Genomic DNA, 16520 nt, shown 5'->3' with positions numbered 1-16520 from the left:
TCTGACACGACACCTTGTTCTCACGCCAAAGCAACCCTTCCACCTCCTGTCTTCAACCGCTCTCGTCTCGTGCCCGGTCAGTTATCACGTCCGAGGACCATGACCTGGCCGGCATCGGGAAATCCAAAGTCCAAGGCTCGGTCCTGAAGGCCCTGCGTTCTCCGAGCTGCACACCGCACACTAGCGATGCATTTGGGGCGGTAACCATCACGACTTCACCTTGGTCTCTCGAGTTTATTACGCTTTCTAGTCTCCCAGGTTCCCCACCGATCCACACAAGGATTGTTGCGCCCAGGAAAGGATTATTTTGGCATCCTTAGGCTCCGCTTTCAACGACCCTTCTTCGAATCATTTTTCCCATCCACAATCCATCAAGAGCATTTCGTCTGATTCCGTACGACGAACCCAATACTTGCCTGCCGTGCCGGGCGCGCCACACCGCGGGCAAGGAACAACTCAAAATGCGCCTCGATTGCGATTGGACGAATGTGTGGCAACAAGGGGTCAGGGTTCTAATAGACTGGCTTTATTTAGAAGCCAACACGGCTCGGGACCGACTTTGATTCGAGTTTGGTTAGCTTGCCCAGAGCTTCAACCCTCCCACCTGCAGCTGCTTCCCACATCCAAGTAGCTTGCTTTGGGTCCATCAGCCTCCAGACGACACGATCTCATACGGCGATTTCGTTTCGTCAACCACAAGGCCAGGGCTTGTCCTCCACATTGTGGGGTATTGTTGAACACTGCGGCGTAAGGACGGTAAGACTGGTAAGATTGGAGGAGCACGGCACAGCCTGTCTCTTCGTTTCTTGCCCAAGCGCAGATATGATACGAGTCTTAACTACACAGAACCGCGCTGCTGGAGCATTGCAGCGTTGCAGCGTTGCAGCCGTCGAGCCGCAGAAACAAATCAAGTCATCACAAGCGACGACAACAGGGGTCAGCTAAAGCTTGAGCAAACCCAGTGCTCGTCTTTCTTCTCTTGCCCTACAAGCCCTACCCAACTGTACAGTCCGGCACACTCGACTCTCGCCTCGAAACTTAGCATCCGCAATTTGGCGTTCCCCTTACGCCACCTCTTCGATGCGGCGTCTGTTCAAAAGTGCCAGGCGGACAGTTGCATTCTCAGCTTACGATGGAGGTTACACGACTTATCACACTCGCATGGTCTGGGCATCCCAGCACCTCATTCTTGGAGCCTCCTCGGAAGCCATATTACACACTAGCCTGGTTACCGGCCACCATTCACTTCCGCTCCGGGTCCGATTCTGCCGCCAAGTTATTCCAAGTTCTTGCTGCGTTTCTTTCCCAAAGTTCATGTCGCCAGTAGCTTCAACTTGTCGTTTCTTCATTTCCTATTCGTATCCTCTAAGCGCTTGGCATGAGAACCCTTTCGGCCTGAACCAAGCTTCCAGTCGTCTAGTGCCGACTGTGAGCGTTCTGACGCAGGTGATCCGTCGAACGATATTTCACTCATACCATCAGCCAATAGTTCCACCCTGTACTGCAAGACACAAGTGTTCATAACTTATCACCGAGAAATGCTGTTATCCCCGCCAAGATAAGCTGTGGCCAATAAGCATTGGTTCCATCTCCAAGGAGGCGAGCGGGATGTCAAATTAATCATCATACCGGTAGGGCAGAAGCGAGGCCTTCGTGGGGAGCTACTCGGAGAGAATGAAACTCAGAACGTGACATCCCTCAAAGAGACGTCGTCGTTGCCGGATATAGCGCTATCCACTCATATTGCGACCCTGACCGGTAACCTGCCCACATCACCCTGGCCCAAGTGATCCTTTGGGCATTTCCAAGGTCCTTGCGTGGGTAGGCCACTGTGTTGCAGTTCGGTGCCCCCTTTCCAACGCTAGATGACTACGCCGCTGCTGCTCACCATTTACTGGTTTTCAAACAGGGACCCCCAATTACCCTGGCAGTGTCATCTATATTGTTTGATTTATTCGATTCCGGGTTTTCATTCTAGAAACATTCCGTTACTACCAAGATCTTGGGTGCCGCGTGGCTGTTGACTTTAGTCTCTGGGGAAGCGAGAAACCGAAATGTCAATCTTGTGCCCTCTTGTGCTTTTGCCCACGCTATAGTACGCATTGCACCGTCCACCCCATCCACAACTGGCCTCCCTTCTGCTTTTCCCCTGCCAAGATGGTTCCTCGATCACGCGGTTGGTGCCCGTTTGGTGTCGTACACATGCACAGCCGCCGAAGACGCGGCTGAAGGGTCAAATGTGCATCTCTTGGGCCTCTTCTCCATACCGTCCCGTTCCTTTTACACGCCTGTTCGTCCAGGGGTATGAAGTGTGGCACAAGGCAGGCAGCGAGGTACCTTGTTCACGATCTTTGGGAGAGTATTCCCAGCTTGGGCCAAGCCAATACTTTGATGCAGGATGGTGATTGAAGTTATCACCACTCCCCCTCTTCACACCTCGAGCGATGCTCCGCAAATAGCCATCACGACGCAGATCAACAGCTACGACACCTAAAGCTCCCCACCTCGCTGCCCTCGTTGAGTCCCAAAGAAGTGGAAGGCTTCATGAGACTATCGAATCCTGTGACTTAACATCCGCCCACGTAAAGCCGAAGCGACCCTCTTTGCAGATGCCTCTTTTTGAACGCACACGAACTTGTGCTGCGGTTCAGCTTCAAGCTTACTCACCCCGCCCTTAACATGGGCTTACCCGGCGTGACAGGATGGAGTGTTCGGGTTGCCATAGCCCGATAACCCTGCTGTCAAGCTATCCCCGTTCCTAAGATCATGTCTATCTGTAGCGTAGCTTTCTCACACCCTCACGATACATCCAATACTCTCGGCATGCCGCCCAGACAGCTGGATCCAGGTCATGGGAACTTCGATAGATTGCAGTCTAGCAGATATCGACATCCATGTGCCGAGCCGCTCACGTCTGCCCCTCGCGCGTCCTACACACGCCTCTACCTAGCGTGTACCCGCGTCTTCCGACGAAGAAGACTAGAGACGCCGTGACTCAGACAATATCCAAAGGAGGAAAGGGGAGGTCATCGAGAATACGAGCACCGAGCACCATCACCCTGGCTGATCACATCTCGAATTATCGACTAAGTCTTTGTACCATCTGATGGATCCTCTATAAGAATGACCATCTCCGTCCGTTTTGAGTCACCCTTTCTTCTCATCCTCACCAGCTCTCCTCTCCATCCCCCCCCTCACCCGGTTCTCCTCTCGGTCTATTCTCTTCAGTTCTTGTTCATGATGAAGTCCTTCTTCAGCGCCGCGGCGCTCCTGCTTGGCCTCGTCGCCCCCAGCGCCGTCCTGGCCGCACCTTCTCTCCCGGGCGTGCCCCGTGAGGTCACTCGTGATCTTCTTCGTCCCGTCGAAGAGAGGCAGTCTTCGTGCCACACTGCCGCCAACCGTGCTTGCTGGGCCCCTGGTTTTGATATCAACACGGACTACGAAGTCAGCACTCCCAACACCGGAGTCACACGCACCGTATGCTTTTGCCCCTTTGATGAAGTCATGGTGCCCCTGGTTACTAACAGCCTTATAGTATACTCTGACCTTGACCGAAGTTGACAACTGGCTCGGTCCAGATGGCGTGGTTAAGCAGAAGGTCATGCTTGTCAATGGTGACATCTTTGGTATGTTCACTGCCGTACCATCTGACAAGGGCTATGCTAACAGGTGATTCAGGGCCTACCATTACTGCTAACTGGGGTGATTGGATTCAAGTCAATGTCATCAACAATCTCAGGACTAATGGGTATGTTTCTCACATTGATATTGTTTACTGCCCATGGAACTTGTACTGACCCTTTTCCCGCAGCACCTCTATTCATTGGCACGGTCTCCACCAGAAAGGAACAAACATGCACGATGGTGCCAATGGTGTCACCGAATGCCCTATCCCGCCCAAGGGAGGCAGCCGCATCTATAGGTTCCGCGCTCAGCAATATGGCACCAGTTGGTACCACTCGCATTTCTCGGCCCAATACGGCAACGGCGTCGTTGGCACCATCGTGGTCAATGGTCCTGCTTCGGTTCCCTACGATATCGATCTTGGTGTCTTCCCCATCACCGACTACTACCACAAGCCGGCTGATGTCCTGGTTGAGGAAACCATGAATGGCGGTCCCCCTCCCAGTGACACTGTTCTCTTCAAAGGGCACGGAAAGAATCCCCAGACCGGCGCTGGTAAATTTGCCAATGTCACGCTCACCCCCGGCAAGCGTCATCGTCTCCGCATCATCAACACCTCGACCCACGATCACTTCCAGTTGAAGCTCCAGAATCACACCATGACCATCATTGCCGCCGATATGGTTCCCGTTCAGGCCCAGACTGTTGACAGTCTCTTCCTTGCCGTTGGCCAGCGCTACGATGTCACTATTGACGCCAACAAGAGTGTTGGGAACTACTGGTTCAACGCCACCTTTGGCGGCGGTCTTGCCTGCGGTGCTTCGCTCAATCCTCACCCGGCTGCGGTCTTCCGCTACCAGGGAGCTCCCAATACTCTTCCGACCAACATTGGCACTCCTGCTGCTGATGCCAACTGCATGGACCTCAACAACTTGACACCTGTTGTCTCCCGCAGCGTTCCTACTAGTGGCTTCACTCCCCGCCCTAACAACACTCTGCCCGTCTCCTTGACCCTCGGCGGCACACCCCTCTTTGTCTGGAAGGTCAATGGCAGCTCCATTAATGTCGACTGGGACAAACCGATTGTTGACTACGTCATTGCCCAAAACACCAGCTATCCTCCTCAAGCCAACGTCATCACCGTCAACAGCGTCAACCAGTGGACTTACTGGCTCATCGAGAACGACCCTACCGGCCCCTTCAGCATTCCGCACCCGATGCATCTTCACGGTCATGATTTCCTCGTCGTCGGCCGCTCCCCCGACCAACCGGCCGGTGTTCCTCAGACACGCTACCGCTTCAATCCCGCCACTGACATGGCCCTGCTCAAGAGCTCCAACCCGGTCCGTCGCGACGTCGCCATGCTTCCCGCCAACGGATGGCTGCTCATCGCCTTCAAGTCTGACAACCCCGGTGCTTGGCTTTTCCACTGCCACATTGCCTGGCACGTGTCTGGCGGTTTGTCGGTGCAGTATCTCGAGCGCCCCAATGACTTGCGCAATGGTTTCAGCCAGGCGGACAAGAACCAGCACAACAACAACTGCAATGCCTGGAGGGCATACTGGCCTACTAACCCCTTCCCCAAGATCGATTCCGGGTTGAAGGTAAAGAAGTGGGTTGGTGAGCATCCTGATTGGTATATCAAGAACTAAGAGGGCGGCATGCAGAGTGAAAGGTTGGGACATATATATGCATACATGGGGGAATTGGGAGCATATCACGAAACTGGGACGGGTGACGGCGGGGGTTTCTTGCTCTATTTTCTTTGCTGTTGTCGAGGTCAATTGTGGAGGGCCTGTACAACACAAGTCTCACTCGAACAATGAGTGTGTTTCTATTTTCTGTTTTCTTATACCTCTTTCCTTTTTCTCTTCTCTACTCTGGCCAGGGTACATTTTTTCAAGACAGGGATCAGTCAGCACTGGGAATTGGACATGTCAGTCTCTGAACTGACGCCACGGATGGAAGGGAAAGATGAGCTTTGTTATTGGGTAGATAGATACCTAGCATAGCTTTCGACGTGGTGGTTCACGGGATTCATCCCTTCCACCGTTGACAATAAAACCATGGTGCTGTTTGGTTCTTGCTACATGTCACGTTTCACTGTTGGATTTCCGGGACTTGTGTGTGTTGTGATAAAAGAATAAATTAGGTAGTAAGCATTTCTGGGTTCATGTGGTATAAAAGAAGAAAATTGGTAAAAGGTGATATCCAAAAGCACGGCATTAGACAGTCATGACAGTCCCAACAACCTAAAGAAACCTACACCCTACTTACCAAATTCTATACCTTGATCGGTCCACCCATCATCTCCCACTTCCATGTCAATCAACAATACTCCCTCAGCCTCAACAGCCTATACCCCTCAGCAATCTCACCCACAACCCTCGCCCCCTCCTCCGCAACCTGGATCATCCACCCGCCACTCCCCAACGTCGCCGTCTGAACCTCCCCAAACTTGCCCGCCAACATCTCGACATACGACCCCGACAGGCTGGTGGTATCCATCGCCAGCGCCTGATCCCCCAAATCCCACCCAGCCAGCTTCTCCTTGACAGCCGCGGCATGGTTCTCGAGTCGTTGGAGAAAAGGCTTGAGTTCCTGCTCCATGGAGATGACCTCCATGTTTCCCAGCTTGTCCGCTAACTGGCCCAGCCTACCTGGGCAAAGGAGAGAAGGGTCGATAGTTCCGGGGGGGGATTGTGACAAGGCGCCGAGGGACATGACGGCGAGGCGGATGTGGGAGGCGAGCGTGGTGGTGATGAATTTGGAGAGTTGGGTGACGGCGTGGCGGAGGAGGATGGAATTCTTGATGAGGGTGAAGTAGTGGTCGTGTGGGGGTCTGGTGTGGGACTGGTTGGTGATGCCCGGGAAGGGGCAACGGTAATCGGTTTCGTCGACTGGTTTGAAGGTGAAGGGGAGGTTAGGGGGGATTTGGACTCCGTGGCTCTCCGAGATGTGGATTAAGATTCCCAAGAGGAAGGAGAGGGCGGCGGAGAAGGCGGTGATTTTTCTGGAGACGAATTTGATGTGGGTGCTGAGGTCCTTGAGGGTGGTGCGGAGAGTGTGGAGGTTGTAGGACAAGGTGATGAGGTTGAAGAAGGTGGTCAGCTCGGCTTGGGAGTAGGAGTTGTCCAAGGGGGAGACCCAGGAGAAGCCGGGGGGGAAGGCGTGGACTACCCATTTGTGAAAGACCTGGTCGATTGCGTAGATTGCGGAGGCTAGCTTGGCAATGGGCCCGCTTTCACGATTGATGAGGGCGGTCATGTTGGCGTTTGGGCAGGTGGTTCCAGTGCCCTGACATCTCGGGCAGCCGAAGTATTCGGGAACAAGGCCTGAAGATATACCCGAGCGGGAATGCCGGTGCCGGCTGATGTGTGGCTGGCATTGGCGGCCTTTGTTGGTGCTGTAATCCAAGTTAGCAGGAGGAATCTCGTTGAGTGTTTCCGTGCCGAAGTCAATACCTCGGCGCTTTCTTTTCTCCGGAATGGGGTCACGAAGACCGTTGGAGATGGTGTTAAGGAAGGTGCCGATGGTAAGGGGCAATTTTTCGCGCTCGATATCGTCAAGTTGGATCCCGGCTTCCGCGTAGCGGGTGGCTACGAAGGAGCAGAGAGCAACAAAGTATGTGGAATTGGTCGCCATTTTGACCGAGATGACTCACTGTTATCTGAACTAGATGACCTGTGACTGATTAAGGTTGCTCTGTGATTGATAAGATAGATTCAGTGAAGTGTATAATGTATGAATGTCGGTCCGTTACAGGGTCAGGGATTGGGAGCAACTTATATACTGCCAATTCCAATTGGCCGTCCGGTGCGACAAAGCCATTGTCTTGGATCACAATAGACCAGGTGAACAAAGGTGAATAAAGCCCCGCTGCAGGATAGAGTACCGGGGCCGCTGGATGATGCCATAAATAGCAATCTCTTTCGTTGTCCCTCGACTCTTTACTTCTTTTGTTCACAAACGCCACAAAAGGATTGTTTTCTTCGTCTCGCTTCATCGCCTTCACCCAACTTACACACCAATCCGTCACTCCTACCGCCAAGATGTGCACCTTCACCCTCTGCCACTACGCCTGTAAGGACTGCGGCGCTGCCATCGACTCGCAGGAGATCGGCCTCAAGCCTTGCAACAAGCAGCGCAAGAACTGGGACGAGTGCCGCGGCCCCAAGAAGAGAGGCACAACCTACCACTATCTCAAGCCTTCCGAGTGCTTCTACTGCGGCGACACAACCTTCACCGAAGAGGATCTGATGGAGGAGGCCGTGCTGAACATTGACCTCCGCCACCAACCGGCCGACAAGCGGCCTTCGCCAGAGTCGTACAAAGCCAAGGTTACTGTCCACTTCACCAACGATTCTACCTTTGATCCCTGGCATCATTACGCCACCGATAGAGAGATCGCCCTTTTCAAGCCGCTCTTGGACAGCGACAAGGAGCAAGGTGCTGGAGAGAAGGATAGCGACTCCAAGACCAATGTTGATTGCGCCGGCGAGTCCACCGCTTCAGCTGCTTACGATCCGTGGGGACAATACGCCTTCACAGTGGCCGCCGTGAAGAGCAAGGGAGAGAACTAGAGAATCACAGAGTGATGAAGCAACGTGGAAGGGTACATAAAGGGTCACCAAAAGCTTCGGCAATCGCATTGGTATGTTTACGTTTCGGCCATCTGGATCCGGTCACGTTCTCAAGCTCATCACTCGAACGACAGGCACATTTGGGATCCGCAACATAGGTGCACCATCAAAGCCATGGCTTGGACCCAAAACCAACCTTGGTGTATAGCGGCGTGGCCTTTCATATCCTCGACATCCAATCGCTTTCCTGGTAGGTTGCTATATTCTGTCTATACGCTTGGAGGTGAGACATTGCTAACTCATATTAGGCTGGAGTTTATCTCAGTTGCTGTTGCTGTGGTTAGACATCTGGCTCTTCTCTCGACATCAAATGTTGACAACAACCATGGGCTGATCCCAGCTTTTGGAGAGAAAGGGAGAAAGCATTCACTCTGACCAAGGCCGGAATAAGACGATTGGTAACCCATTTTATTTTATTAACGAATCTATCAAACCCCTCATGCTAAATGTAAATCCCCGGAAGCTCCGGATTGTGAACGAGGTAATCAACGCGCTCAACACCTGGCAACATGTGGTGGTCAAGGTCATCAGGGCCGCCAGGTGCAGTTTGTGATAGATGTTCCGAATATCTTAGGCGAACTCGTTATGCTTTTGCACCATGAGAACTATTTGCGCCCTTTACTCCTCAACCCTTGCATACCGCATCAAATGGTGACATAGCTTTCTGTGAAGCATGCCCTTTTCTCTCTCGAGATGGGCGGCAGTGTTGAATAAAGTGGATCGATCATCGAAACTAGTATCTTTCCAACCCATTGGACAAATTCAGAGGGATGTTCCATCCTTTGGTGTCTATCTGACGCTCAGTCTGGGTGTGAGAGAAGAGAGCCGAACTCATGAAAGCGGACTGCGGCAAAAATACAAAGCCTTTGGATTCCACACAGGATATACATCTGCGGTGAGATCCAAAGGCCCTCTCTGATACGGTCTGGGGAAAGTCCACGATTAGGATAACCCGAACTCGTGAGACGCTCACTGGTGTCGGGAGTCGTGAAAGCAGTGGGCAGATCGGAGTACCTGTCTGAAGTCAAAAGACCCTTCATCCTCGATACAAGCCAGTCATCATCATCATCATCATCATCATCATCATCATCTAGCTTCTCGTCAGACTTTTCGAGAGCACATTTACCTATATAGTCACACCCGACAATATCTTGGGGCTCTGTCCGTATTAGTCTCAGAAGGTGAGCAAAAGGTGAGCGTAGTAAGCATTACCCTAAGCTAAAGTATGCCTAAGGACGGTTCGGCTATACTTACCGTAACTAAAATTAATTCTAACTTCCGTTTTCCCCTTACGCATGTGTCACAGTTAAGCCAACAAGTAGGTCAAACAGTGTGAGCGGCGCACGGCGCGCTTAGCTAATCGTTAGATTAGATAGGAAGTAGCTAATCAGGATATAATCAGGGTGTGACGAACCCCTATCCAGAACCTCTGAAAGGGATACTGGTTGAGGGTATATCTGAACAATCCTGGTTCGGTACAGCTAAACAGTGTACAACAATGGCTTGTCTCGATCACAACAGTCTAGATACCAACGATTGTGACTTGTATTGCATACTGCGGAACTGTCTACCTACACCAGCCAGTTCCTCCGTATATATAGACCTGGGGAATGTGGACCCGTTGACTTACAGACGGCCCTCGGTCCACTCCTTATTGGCCGATACTGGACCGTGGACCGTGATCCCCGCTGCGGTCCCCGGTCACAATCTTACTGGTCCGTTTGTCTACCTGGACCGTGAGCCCCGCTCGATCGCCCGGTCCAGCCCTGATAGGTTCCTTGTGTCCGCACTGTCTTCCAAAACCGTGACATATAGGCGGTATAATTGAAAAAGTAAAGTTAATAACGTATATTATAAGCGAGTCGTACATATAAGCGAGTCGTACAGTCTCCACCACCCTACAACAACTATCCTCAATTGCAACATAACAACACTAGAAACCAACTATAATTACATCAGAAACAGCCGAATCAGACGATTCTACAGCCTCCTGGCAAGTACGTGCATTATGGCCAGGCTTGCCGCATACACCACAGCATTGAACCTTTGTACAAGCATGTTACGTCCCAAGCGTAATACTCCCGTACAGGAACCACTGGGTGGTACCCGAGGTGCTGGGGCACCTCGGCCAATCATTGGGCCAGGGATGGAAAGACCCATAAGCCCCCATACGACCAATCAGGAGGTGCTCAGTCTGATCAGTGGCCAAGACCACTGAGCACACTGAGCACATTGATCATGAAAGGTTGCTCAGTCTACTCAGCCGCCAAGACCACTGAGCACACTGAGCAAGGTACAAAGATACTTCAGAAATATATGTAGATAGCTTGACATAAATAGGGGGGAGCGCCGGGCGCTCCCCGTGTCGAGGAATCTGATTCCTCATGCAAGCAATTCAAGTTCATTTGTCTACAATCTACTCTCAGTAGCTCTTTGTTAGAACAACCTGTTGTTGACAGTGAACCCGTGTCTGAGACGCTTGTCACAACCTTCGATCATCCTGTCATATTCACCTCTGGTGTACTGCCTTGCAGTCTGTATCCATTCCTGGTGCAGGTTGTAACAGGTATTAGGGTTATCAGGGTCCGGGCGTCGCCCGACCAGTTTTGAGCAGGACATCGAACATCTGCAGCTTAATCAACACATTGCCCGCCCTACAGTTTCTCATGCTCCAATTGTAAGCGCTTTAACCTGTGATACTGTGGATACGTGGCTGTTGGTCTTTCAACAGAAAGGAAGGCTTTGCCTGGCCTGGCCTGCAAGGAATTTAAGGTGCAAGGCTGCAAGGCTCGGTGGGGCAGGGCAGGTGAATGATAAGATAAGGTCAGGGTGCCAGTGCCAGTGCCATGACAGTACCGGTGGAATTTCGAAAATACCGGCCGGTGCCGTGATATTTATATTTTTGTATTTCAAAGCGAATGTACGGCCGGGAACTGTGATCCATTAAGACTTACGTTAACTGTCTGGAAAGCTAATGGAAAACGCAAGGCAACGTGTAGATCATAGAACAATTATTACATTTTGTATAGCTACACTAACACTGCTTCAGTCCTTCGTCTTCCCGCTTACCGTCGTAAAACTACCCAAATCCTGTTCAATTTTCCCTCCAGTCGATCCCCTTGCACAGTTGATAAAAGCAAGACCAGAATCATAACTGGCAGTGCAGTAGCAAAATATACCCAAAAGCTCTTGTGTCCTGGAGAGTAATCTTCTGACATGCTGAAAAGGCTGGCGACCCAAGACAGCGGCGCAAACACCAGCGCAATAAAAGTGAGCCGGCTAACGTTGGCAGCCTCTTGTATCGACCGCCGCGAGTCGAGCAGCTGTACCATCGACGTTGCTACTGGGACCATATGCTCGAGCGAGCGGCTGTAATGCTCTAGCTGTGACGATACATGCTTGATATCTTTCAGTATAAAATCCCACGGCTGCTTATTGGATTCCTGTTGTAACCAATAATCGATGAACTCAGAGAGAATAATTAGTTTGTGTCGGCTTTGCATGCTCCGCCGCCGCCAACGTTGAAGGTCGATAATGTCGCTATCGTGCAGCCGATTCTCGATGTCGTGCAGAGTATATTCATAATATTTCAAGTAACGACTCATCAGGAGCGTGTAAAGAATCCACTCAGCTAAGACCATGCGTATCGAGTAGTAGCCGAGGCTCAAGATGCTAGGCTCGGCTATCATGAACCCAGGTGGTTGGTGGCGGAAGTAGCGGAGCAGGTTACTGAGCATCGACTTCTTATCTGGTAAACGATCGCTCGTGGTGGATCCGAAAGACGCGAAAGACGTCGATTGTTCAAATTCCTCCAATCCTCCATGCAACATCATACTTGGATGTGACTTTCGGCCGCCTAATCCCAACGTCTCAAGAACAATATTTACAGGGGGATCCACCAGGACTAGGCCTACGACTGTTAGAGATGCCGTCAAGATGCACTAAACATCTGAACAAGACTTACAAATCCATATGCCTTTGATCTTTTTCACTAGAATAGAACAGCACGCTCGAGCCAAAGCAATCTGTCGACCTGATAGATGCGGTAGGCGTCTGACATTTCGAGGAACGTTGGAGTCCGATTTCAGACTGTACGAAGAGGTAAACACGTCTGCGCTTCCCAGGTCCAATACCTGCTGATAGTGGAGATGGAGATAGCCATTTTCAGCAATCTGGGATGGAAACAACGCAAGTGAAGGAGGAGGCGGTGCTTTCTCGATGTCTTTGAAGTCGGTGGTGACGTGACCGGCAAAGAAGATTGGATCCACATCCAAAATCTCGGCGAGAAAACTGACCAGATGGGGTTGGATGTTCTCGACGAGCACAATCCGGCCAGCGGTTGTAGAGGTGGCATCCATCAGCCTGGCCAGATCAACTGCGGATACCGTTAGAGGATTCGGTACCGATTGTCCGTCCCGGGAGTAGTCGAGAGTAACGATGGTACTGGCAGCTCCAGGCCCACATCTCAAATAGTCGGCTAATCCAGTGATGCAAGGGTTGGTTTGACATCGAGATCGGACAAAATCTCTGTATGATCCTTTTTCGTAGTTCATCCTCCTCGTCCAGCCTGTATAAGGATAGCGGTCTGAAGGAGAGGGAAGAAGTGTGTGTAAGAACCAGCTTGAGGTTTGTAGATACCCGTTACAAGTTCATAAGCGTGGAAGTCTCCAAACCTCAGATTGCAGTTCTGTTAAGAACTCTCAGTGTCCAACGATTGAGACTAATGCACCTTGTTCAACTGCCTTATGTAGTGCGATATGCATGTCGCTAATATCACGTGCAGCTTGAGGTTGTGGCGCAGTAGGCCCTCCCTCCGCCCTCGGCTGCCTTGCAAAGAGCCTCGTTGCAGGCCGGCCATTGTGCGTCGCGGAGCACGGCATGATGCAAACCAGCACAGATCTTATCTTCGTCGTGTGGTACTGTGTGATTCGCCAGTGTAAGCCGATAGACACAGGTAGCTGCAGGAATTGCAGCATTAGCTTGATGCCCAATGCAATGGCGGAAAAGCTGCCTGGCTCCTTGTCGTCGCTCCAGAGCCTTTGGCTGCTAATTATCTCCCTTATCCAACTTCTGCACTGCCTACCTACGAGTCCGTCAACCTTTGAGACAAGGCCCGACGCAGTTTGAACACTGCCCTTCGCACCCTCTGCTAGTGTATTTACTGCTTCCTTTCTATTTATCCCGCCTGTACAGGCGGCTATGCGAGCCCCATCACCTCCACAATCAGCACTTCATTTGGTCGATTGGTAGAACACTACGCCGCCAGCATACCATGGATGCACATTCGCAAGCTCCGCCTCAAGCGGGCGACGGTGATGCTCCAAATCAGTCACTGCGGGTGAAAATCAACCAAATGACCGAGGGGCCTGTTGGCCTAGATCCTAAAAGCGCTTTCGTCAACGACGTCTGGCCTAAATTGCTTAATGAGTACGACGCTATGAGGGAGAGACTGGAGGAATTTTGCAAAAGTGCTCTCGAGCGCAGAGCTATTGACTGCCAAGTCAAAAGCAGAACTAAGCAGGTCGATTCAATCAGAAAGTCACTCGATCGGCGCGAGAAAGCGCTCTTGGATCGCAGCCAAAAGCAATTCGAGAGCTTCTCTGACATATTCAATAAAATTCATGATCTTGTCGGACTCAGGATTATCCTCGAATTTGCTGACGATATGGAGAGAGCCGTTCACTTCATCAAAGAAAGTTTTCGGGAAGAAGAGGAGCCAGTTATTTTCGTCCGTGACCGTGAGGTTGGTCGGTCCTGGAGAACACGGTTCGGTGCCTACGAGACTCGCAACTATCGTGTCAGCTTGGAAAAAGCGAAATGCGGAGCCCTTTCTCAGTTTTGCGACGTGATGTTCGAGATACAAGTCACGACTATCGCGGAAGATCTTTACAACAAGCTTGCACACCCGCTCTTGTACAAGGGTTCATCTCTTACTCGCCAGGATGAGATTGTGATAGACATGGCGCATGGCAACGCTCTTTGTTATGCGCTCTGCTTGGCTTACATGGAGGATAAACTGAAGAAGCGCGCAAATAAGATTGGGGGTAGAGCTGAGTTGGCAACGGCAACCGAAGAAATTGCAAGAGATGGCACTAGGTTCAGGGAGAGTTTGACGAAAGGGGCGTCTTTTGACATCCCCGTCTCCCCACACGGTCTTCTGGAAGCGCTTGAGATTCCACCGGAGGGATATAACTCCGTTGACGACCTTAAACAGTGGATTAACGGGAAGATGACGTATGTCCTATCCCCCAATTTCGAGTTCTAAGGTTTCTAACTATCAGTAGTGGTGTGCTTGACGAGATACGCTCGAATTCACAGACGATCCGCGATGCCATCCTTTCCAAGCTCCCCATTGCGAACGGTGCTAGCTTTGACTCCCACACGGACGAGCACGACGCGCGATGTCACCCTGATACCCGAGTTGACCTCCAGCGGGACATAATGGCATGGGCGGACGATCCGCAGGGCGAATGCATCTTCTGGCTAAACGGCATGGCAGGAACTGGGAAGTCCACCATATCACGTACAGTCGCGCAATCGTTTGCGGACCAAAATCTTCTCGGTGCCAGCTTCTTCTTTAAGAGAGGCGAGAAAGACCGGAGCAAGGCCGCCCTGCTGTTTACAACCATTGCGACTCAGCTTATTGTCAAAGAGCCTAGTTCGGCATCGTATATCAAGGCTGCTATTGAGGCTGACCCTTACGTCACGAGCAAAAGGTTGGAGGAGCAGTTTAAGAAGCTGATCCTAAAGCCGTTGGAAAGCCTAAGGGGCAGTTTGGACGACATCAAGACAATTGTCCTGGTGATTGATGCCCTTGATGAGTGCGAACGGGACGATGATATCAGGGTTATCATTTCCCTGTTATCACAAGCAAAGAGTCTGATTTCCGTACGGCTAAGAGCTTTCCTCACAAGCCGGCCTGAGTTGCCAATCCGACTTGGCTTCAATAAGATCAAGGGAGAATACCAGGATCTAGTCTTGCATGAAATCCCGAAGTCAATTATCGAGCACGACATCGCTGCATATCTGGACTCTGAGCTTGCAGAAATCCGAAACGACTATAATGATCTGTCTCCTGGTGGCCAGCAGCTTCCGCACGATTGGCCTGGTCCCCAGATTGTCCAAGACTTGGTCAAGATGGCCGTTCCCCTCTTTATCTTTGCAGCTACTGTTTGCCGTTTTATCCGGGACCCAGCATGGTGTGATCCCGGTGATCAATTAGCAAAGATCCTGGAATATCAGTCAGGAACACAGGAATCCGAGATCGACAAGCTAGACGCAACATATCGCCCAGTCCTTGATCGGTTGCTTGTCGGTTCCGAGGTATCTAAGAGATCCCTTCTTGATGAATTCCGGATGGTCGTGGGCCCGATTGTGCTCTTAGCCGAACCACTCCCGATATGCTCTTTAGCCCGACTTCTTGATATACAAGAGAAGGTCGTTATTCGCAGACTTGAACCACTTCACTCCGTCCTTAGCGTACCGGTCTCTCCTACATCCCCGGTTAGGATGTTTCATTTGTCATTCCATGACTTTCTCGTTGATCCCAACAAACAGGGCACCAACCCGTTCTGGATAGACAGGGGTGCAACACACGAAAAAATTGCGATTAGATGCTTGGAGCTTCTTTCTGGTAGCTTGAAGAAGGACATCTGCGATCTGAGAATGCCTGGAACAGCTCGTGCCGACATTGAGTCGTCAGTCATCGACTCACATTTGCCATCAGATGTCCGGTATGCGTGCCTATATTGGGTCTATCACGTTCAGCAAAGCAGTTCTCGTATAAGCGATAACCATCAAGTATACACCTTCCTCGAACGTCATTTCCTCCACTGGCTGGAAGCGCTAAGTCTCCTTGGGAAACTATGTACAAGTATTGGAATGATTAGGGATTTACAGGGTCTCCTTAGTGTAAGGCGTACTAAAGTAGGTTCATAAATATTCGCTAACACGAAATATATAGCCCGATTTTAGTTCCACGATCTCCGCGTTTTTACACGATGCAGCACGATTTATTCTTAGCTTCCGCCAGATTATCGACATTTGCCCCCTTCAGACTTATACTTCCACAATTATTTTTGCACCAATCAAAAGCATAATCAGGGGAATATTCTGTGGTTATATTCCTGAATGGATCCTGTTAAAATGCAGCATTTATTCATGGAATTTTACAGCACTTGTTTATGGAATTCTCCGCCCACATTGTTCTCAACGGCTCACCCACAGCGCTCTCAACGGCTCGCCCACAGCGCT

General features: G+C 51.1%; 5 protein-coding genes across 5 annotated transcripts; 3 read left to right on the top strand and 2 right to left on the bottom strand.

The window, feature by feature from the left end:
• Positions 1–1195: 1195 nt before the first annotated feature.
• lcc1 (laccase, multicopper oxidase, benzenediol:oxygen oxidorectuctase) lies at positions 1196–5794 on the top strand. The gene is given in 5 exon segments (XM_062890546.1): positions 1196–1821; positions 1834–3477; positions 3536–3626; positions 3679–3748; positions 3812–5794. 4 exon segments carry the CDS (start codon positions 3124–3126, stop codon positions 5274–5276), a joined length of 1980 nt encoding a protein of 659 aa, XP_062741644.1. The 5' UTR covers positions 1196–1821; positions 1834–3123; the 3' UTR covers positions 5277–5794.
• Positions 5795–5952: 158 nt separating this feature from the next.
• On the bottom strand, positions 5953–7383 carry QC762_501210 (uncharacterized protein; the record flags this gene model as incomplete). Its single annotated transcript, XM_062890547.1, is given in 3 exon segments — positions 5953–6921; positions 6927–7030; positions 7089–7383. Coding segments are annotated over 3 exon segments (1254 nt in total). The 5' UTR covers positions 7270–7383.
• Positions 7384–7676: 293 nt separating this feature from the next.
• On the top strand, positions 7677–8207 carry QC762_501212 (uncharacterized protein; the record flags this gene model as incomplete). The annotated part of the gene is made up of 1 exon (XM_062890548.1): positions 7677–8207. One exon carries the CDS (start codon positions 7677–7679, stop codon positions 8205–8207), a length of 531 nt encoding a protein of 176 aa, XP_062741642.1.
• A 3054-nt stretch (positions 8208–11261) lies between these two features.
• QC762_501220 (uncharacterized protein) lies at positions 11262–13145 on the bottom strand. The gene is made up of 2 exons (XM_062890549.1): positions 12232–13145; positions 11262–12177 (listed from the first exon to the last, which is right to left on the bottom strand). Exons 1-2 carry the CDS (start codon positions 12818–12820, stop codon positions 11333–11335), a joined length of 1434 nt encoding a protein of 477 aa, XP_062741641.1. The 5' UTR covers positions 12821–13145; the 3' UTR covers positions 11262–11332.
• Positions 13146–13285: 140 nt separating this feature from the next.
• On the top strand, positions 13286–16289 carry NWD5 (NACHT and WD40-domain containing NOD-like receptor 5; the record flags this gene model as incomplete). Its single annotated transcript, XM_062890550.1, has 3 exons — positions 13286–14501; positions 14549–16178; positions 16242–16289. Exons 1-3 carry the CDS (start codon positions 13540–13542, stop codon positions 16287–16289), a joined length of 2640 nt encoding a protein of 879 aa, XP_062741640.1. The 5' UTR covers positions 13286–13539.
• Between the last annotated feature and the right edge of the window lie 231 nt (positions 16290–16520).

Source organism: Podospora pseudocomata, chromosome 5 (genome assembly GCF_035222375.1).
Source record: "Podospora pseudocomata strain CBS 415.72m chromosome 5, whole genome shotgun sequence".
NCBI lineage: Eukaryota > Fungi > Ascomycota > Sordariomycetes > Sordariales > Podosporaceae > Podospora > Podospora pseudocomata.
The sequence above is the reverse complement of the archived record's forward strand: the minus strand, read 5'-3'. Positions and strand labels throughout refer to the sequence as shown.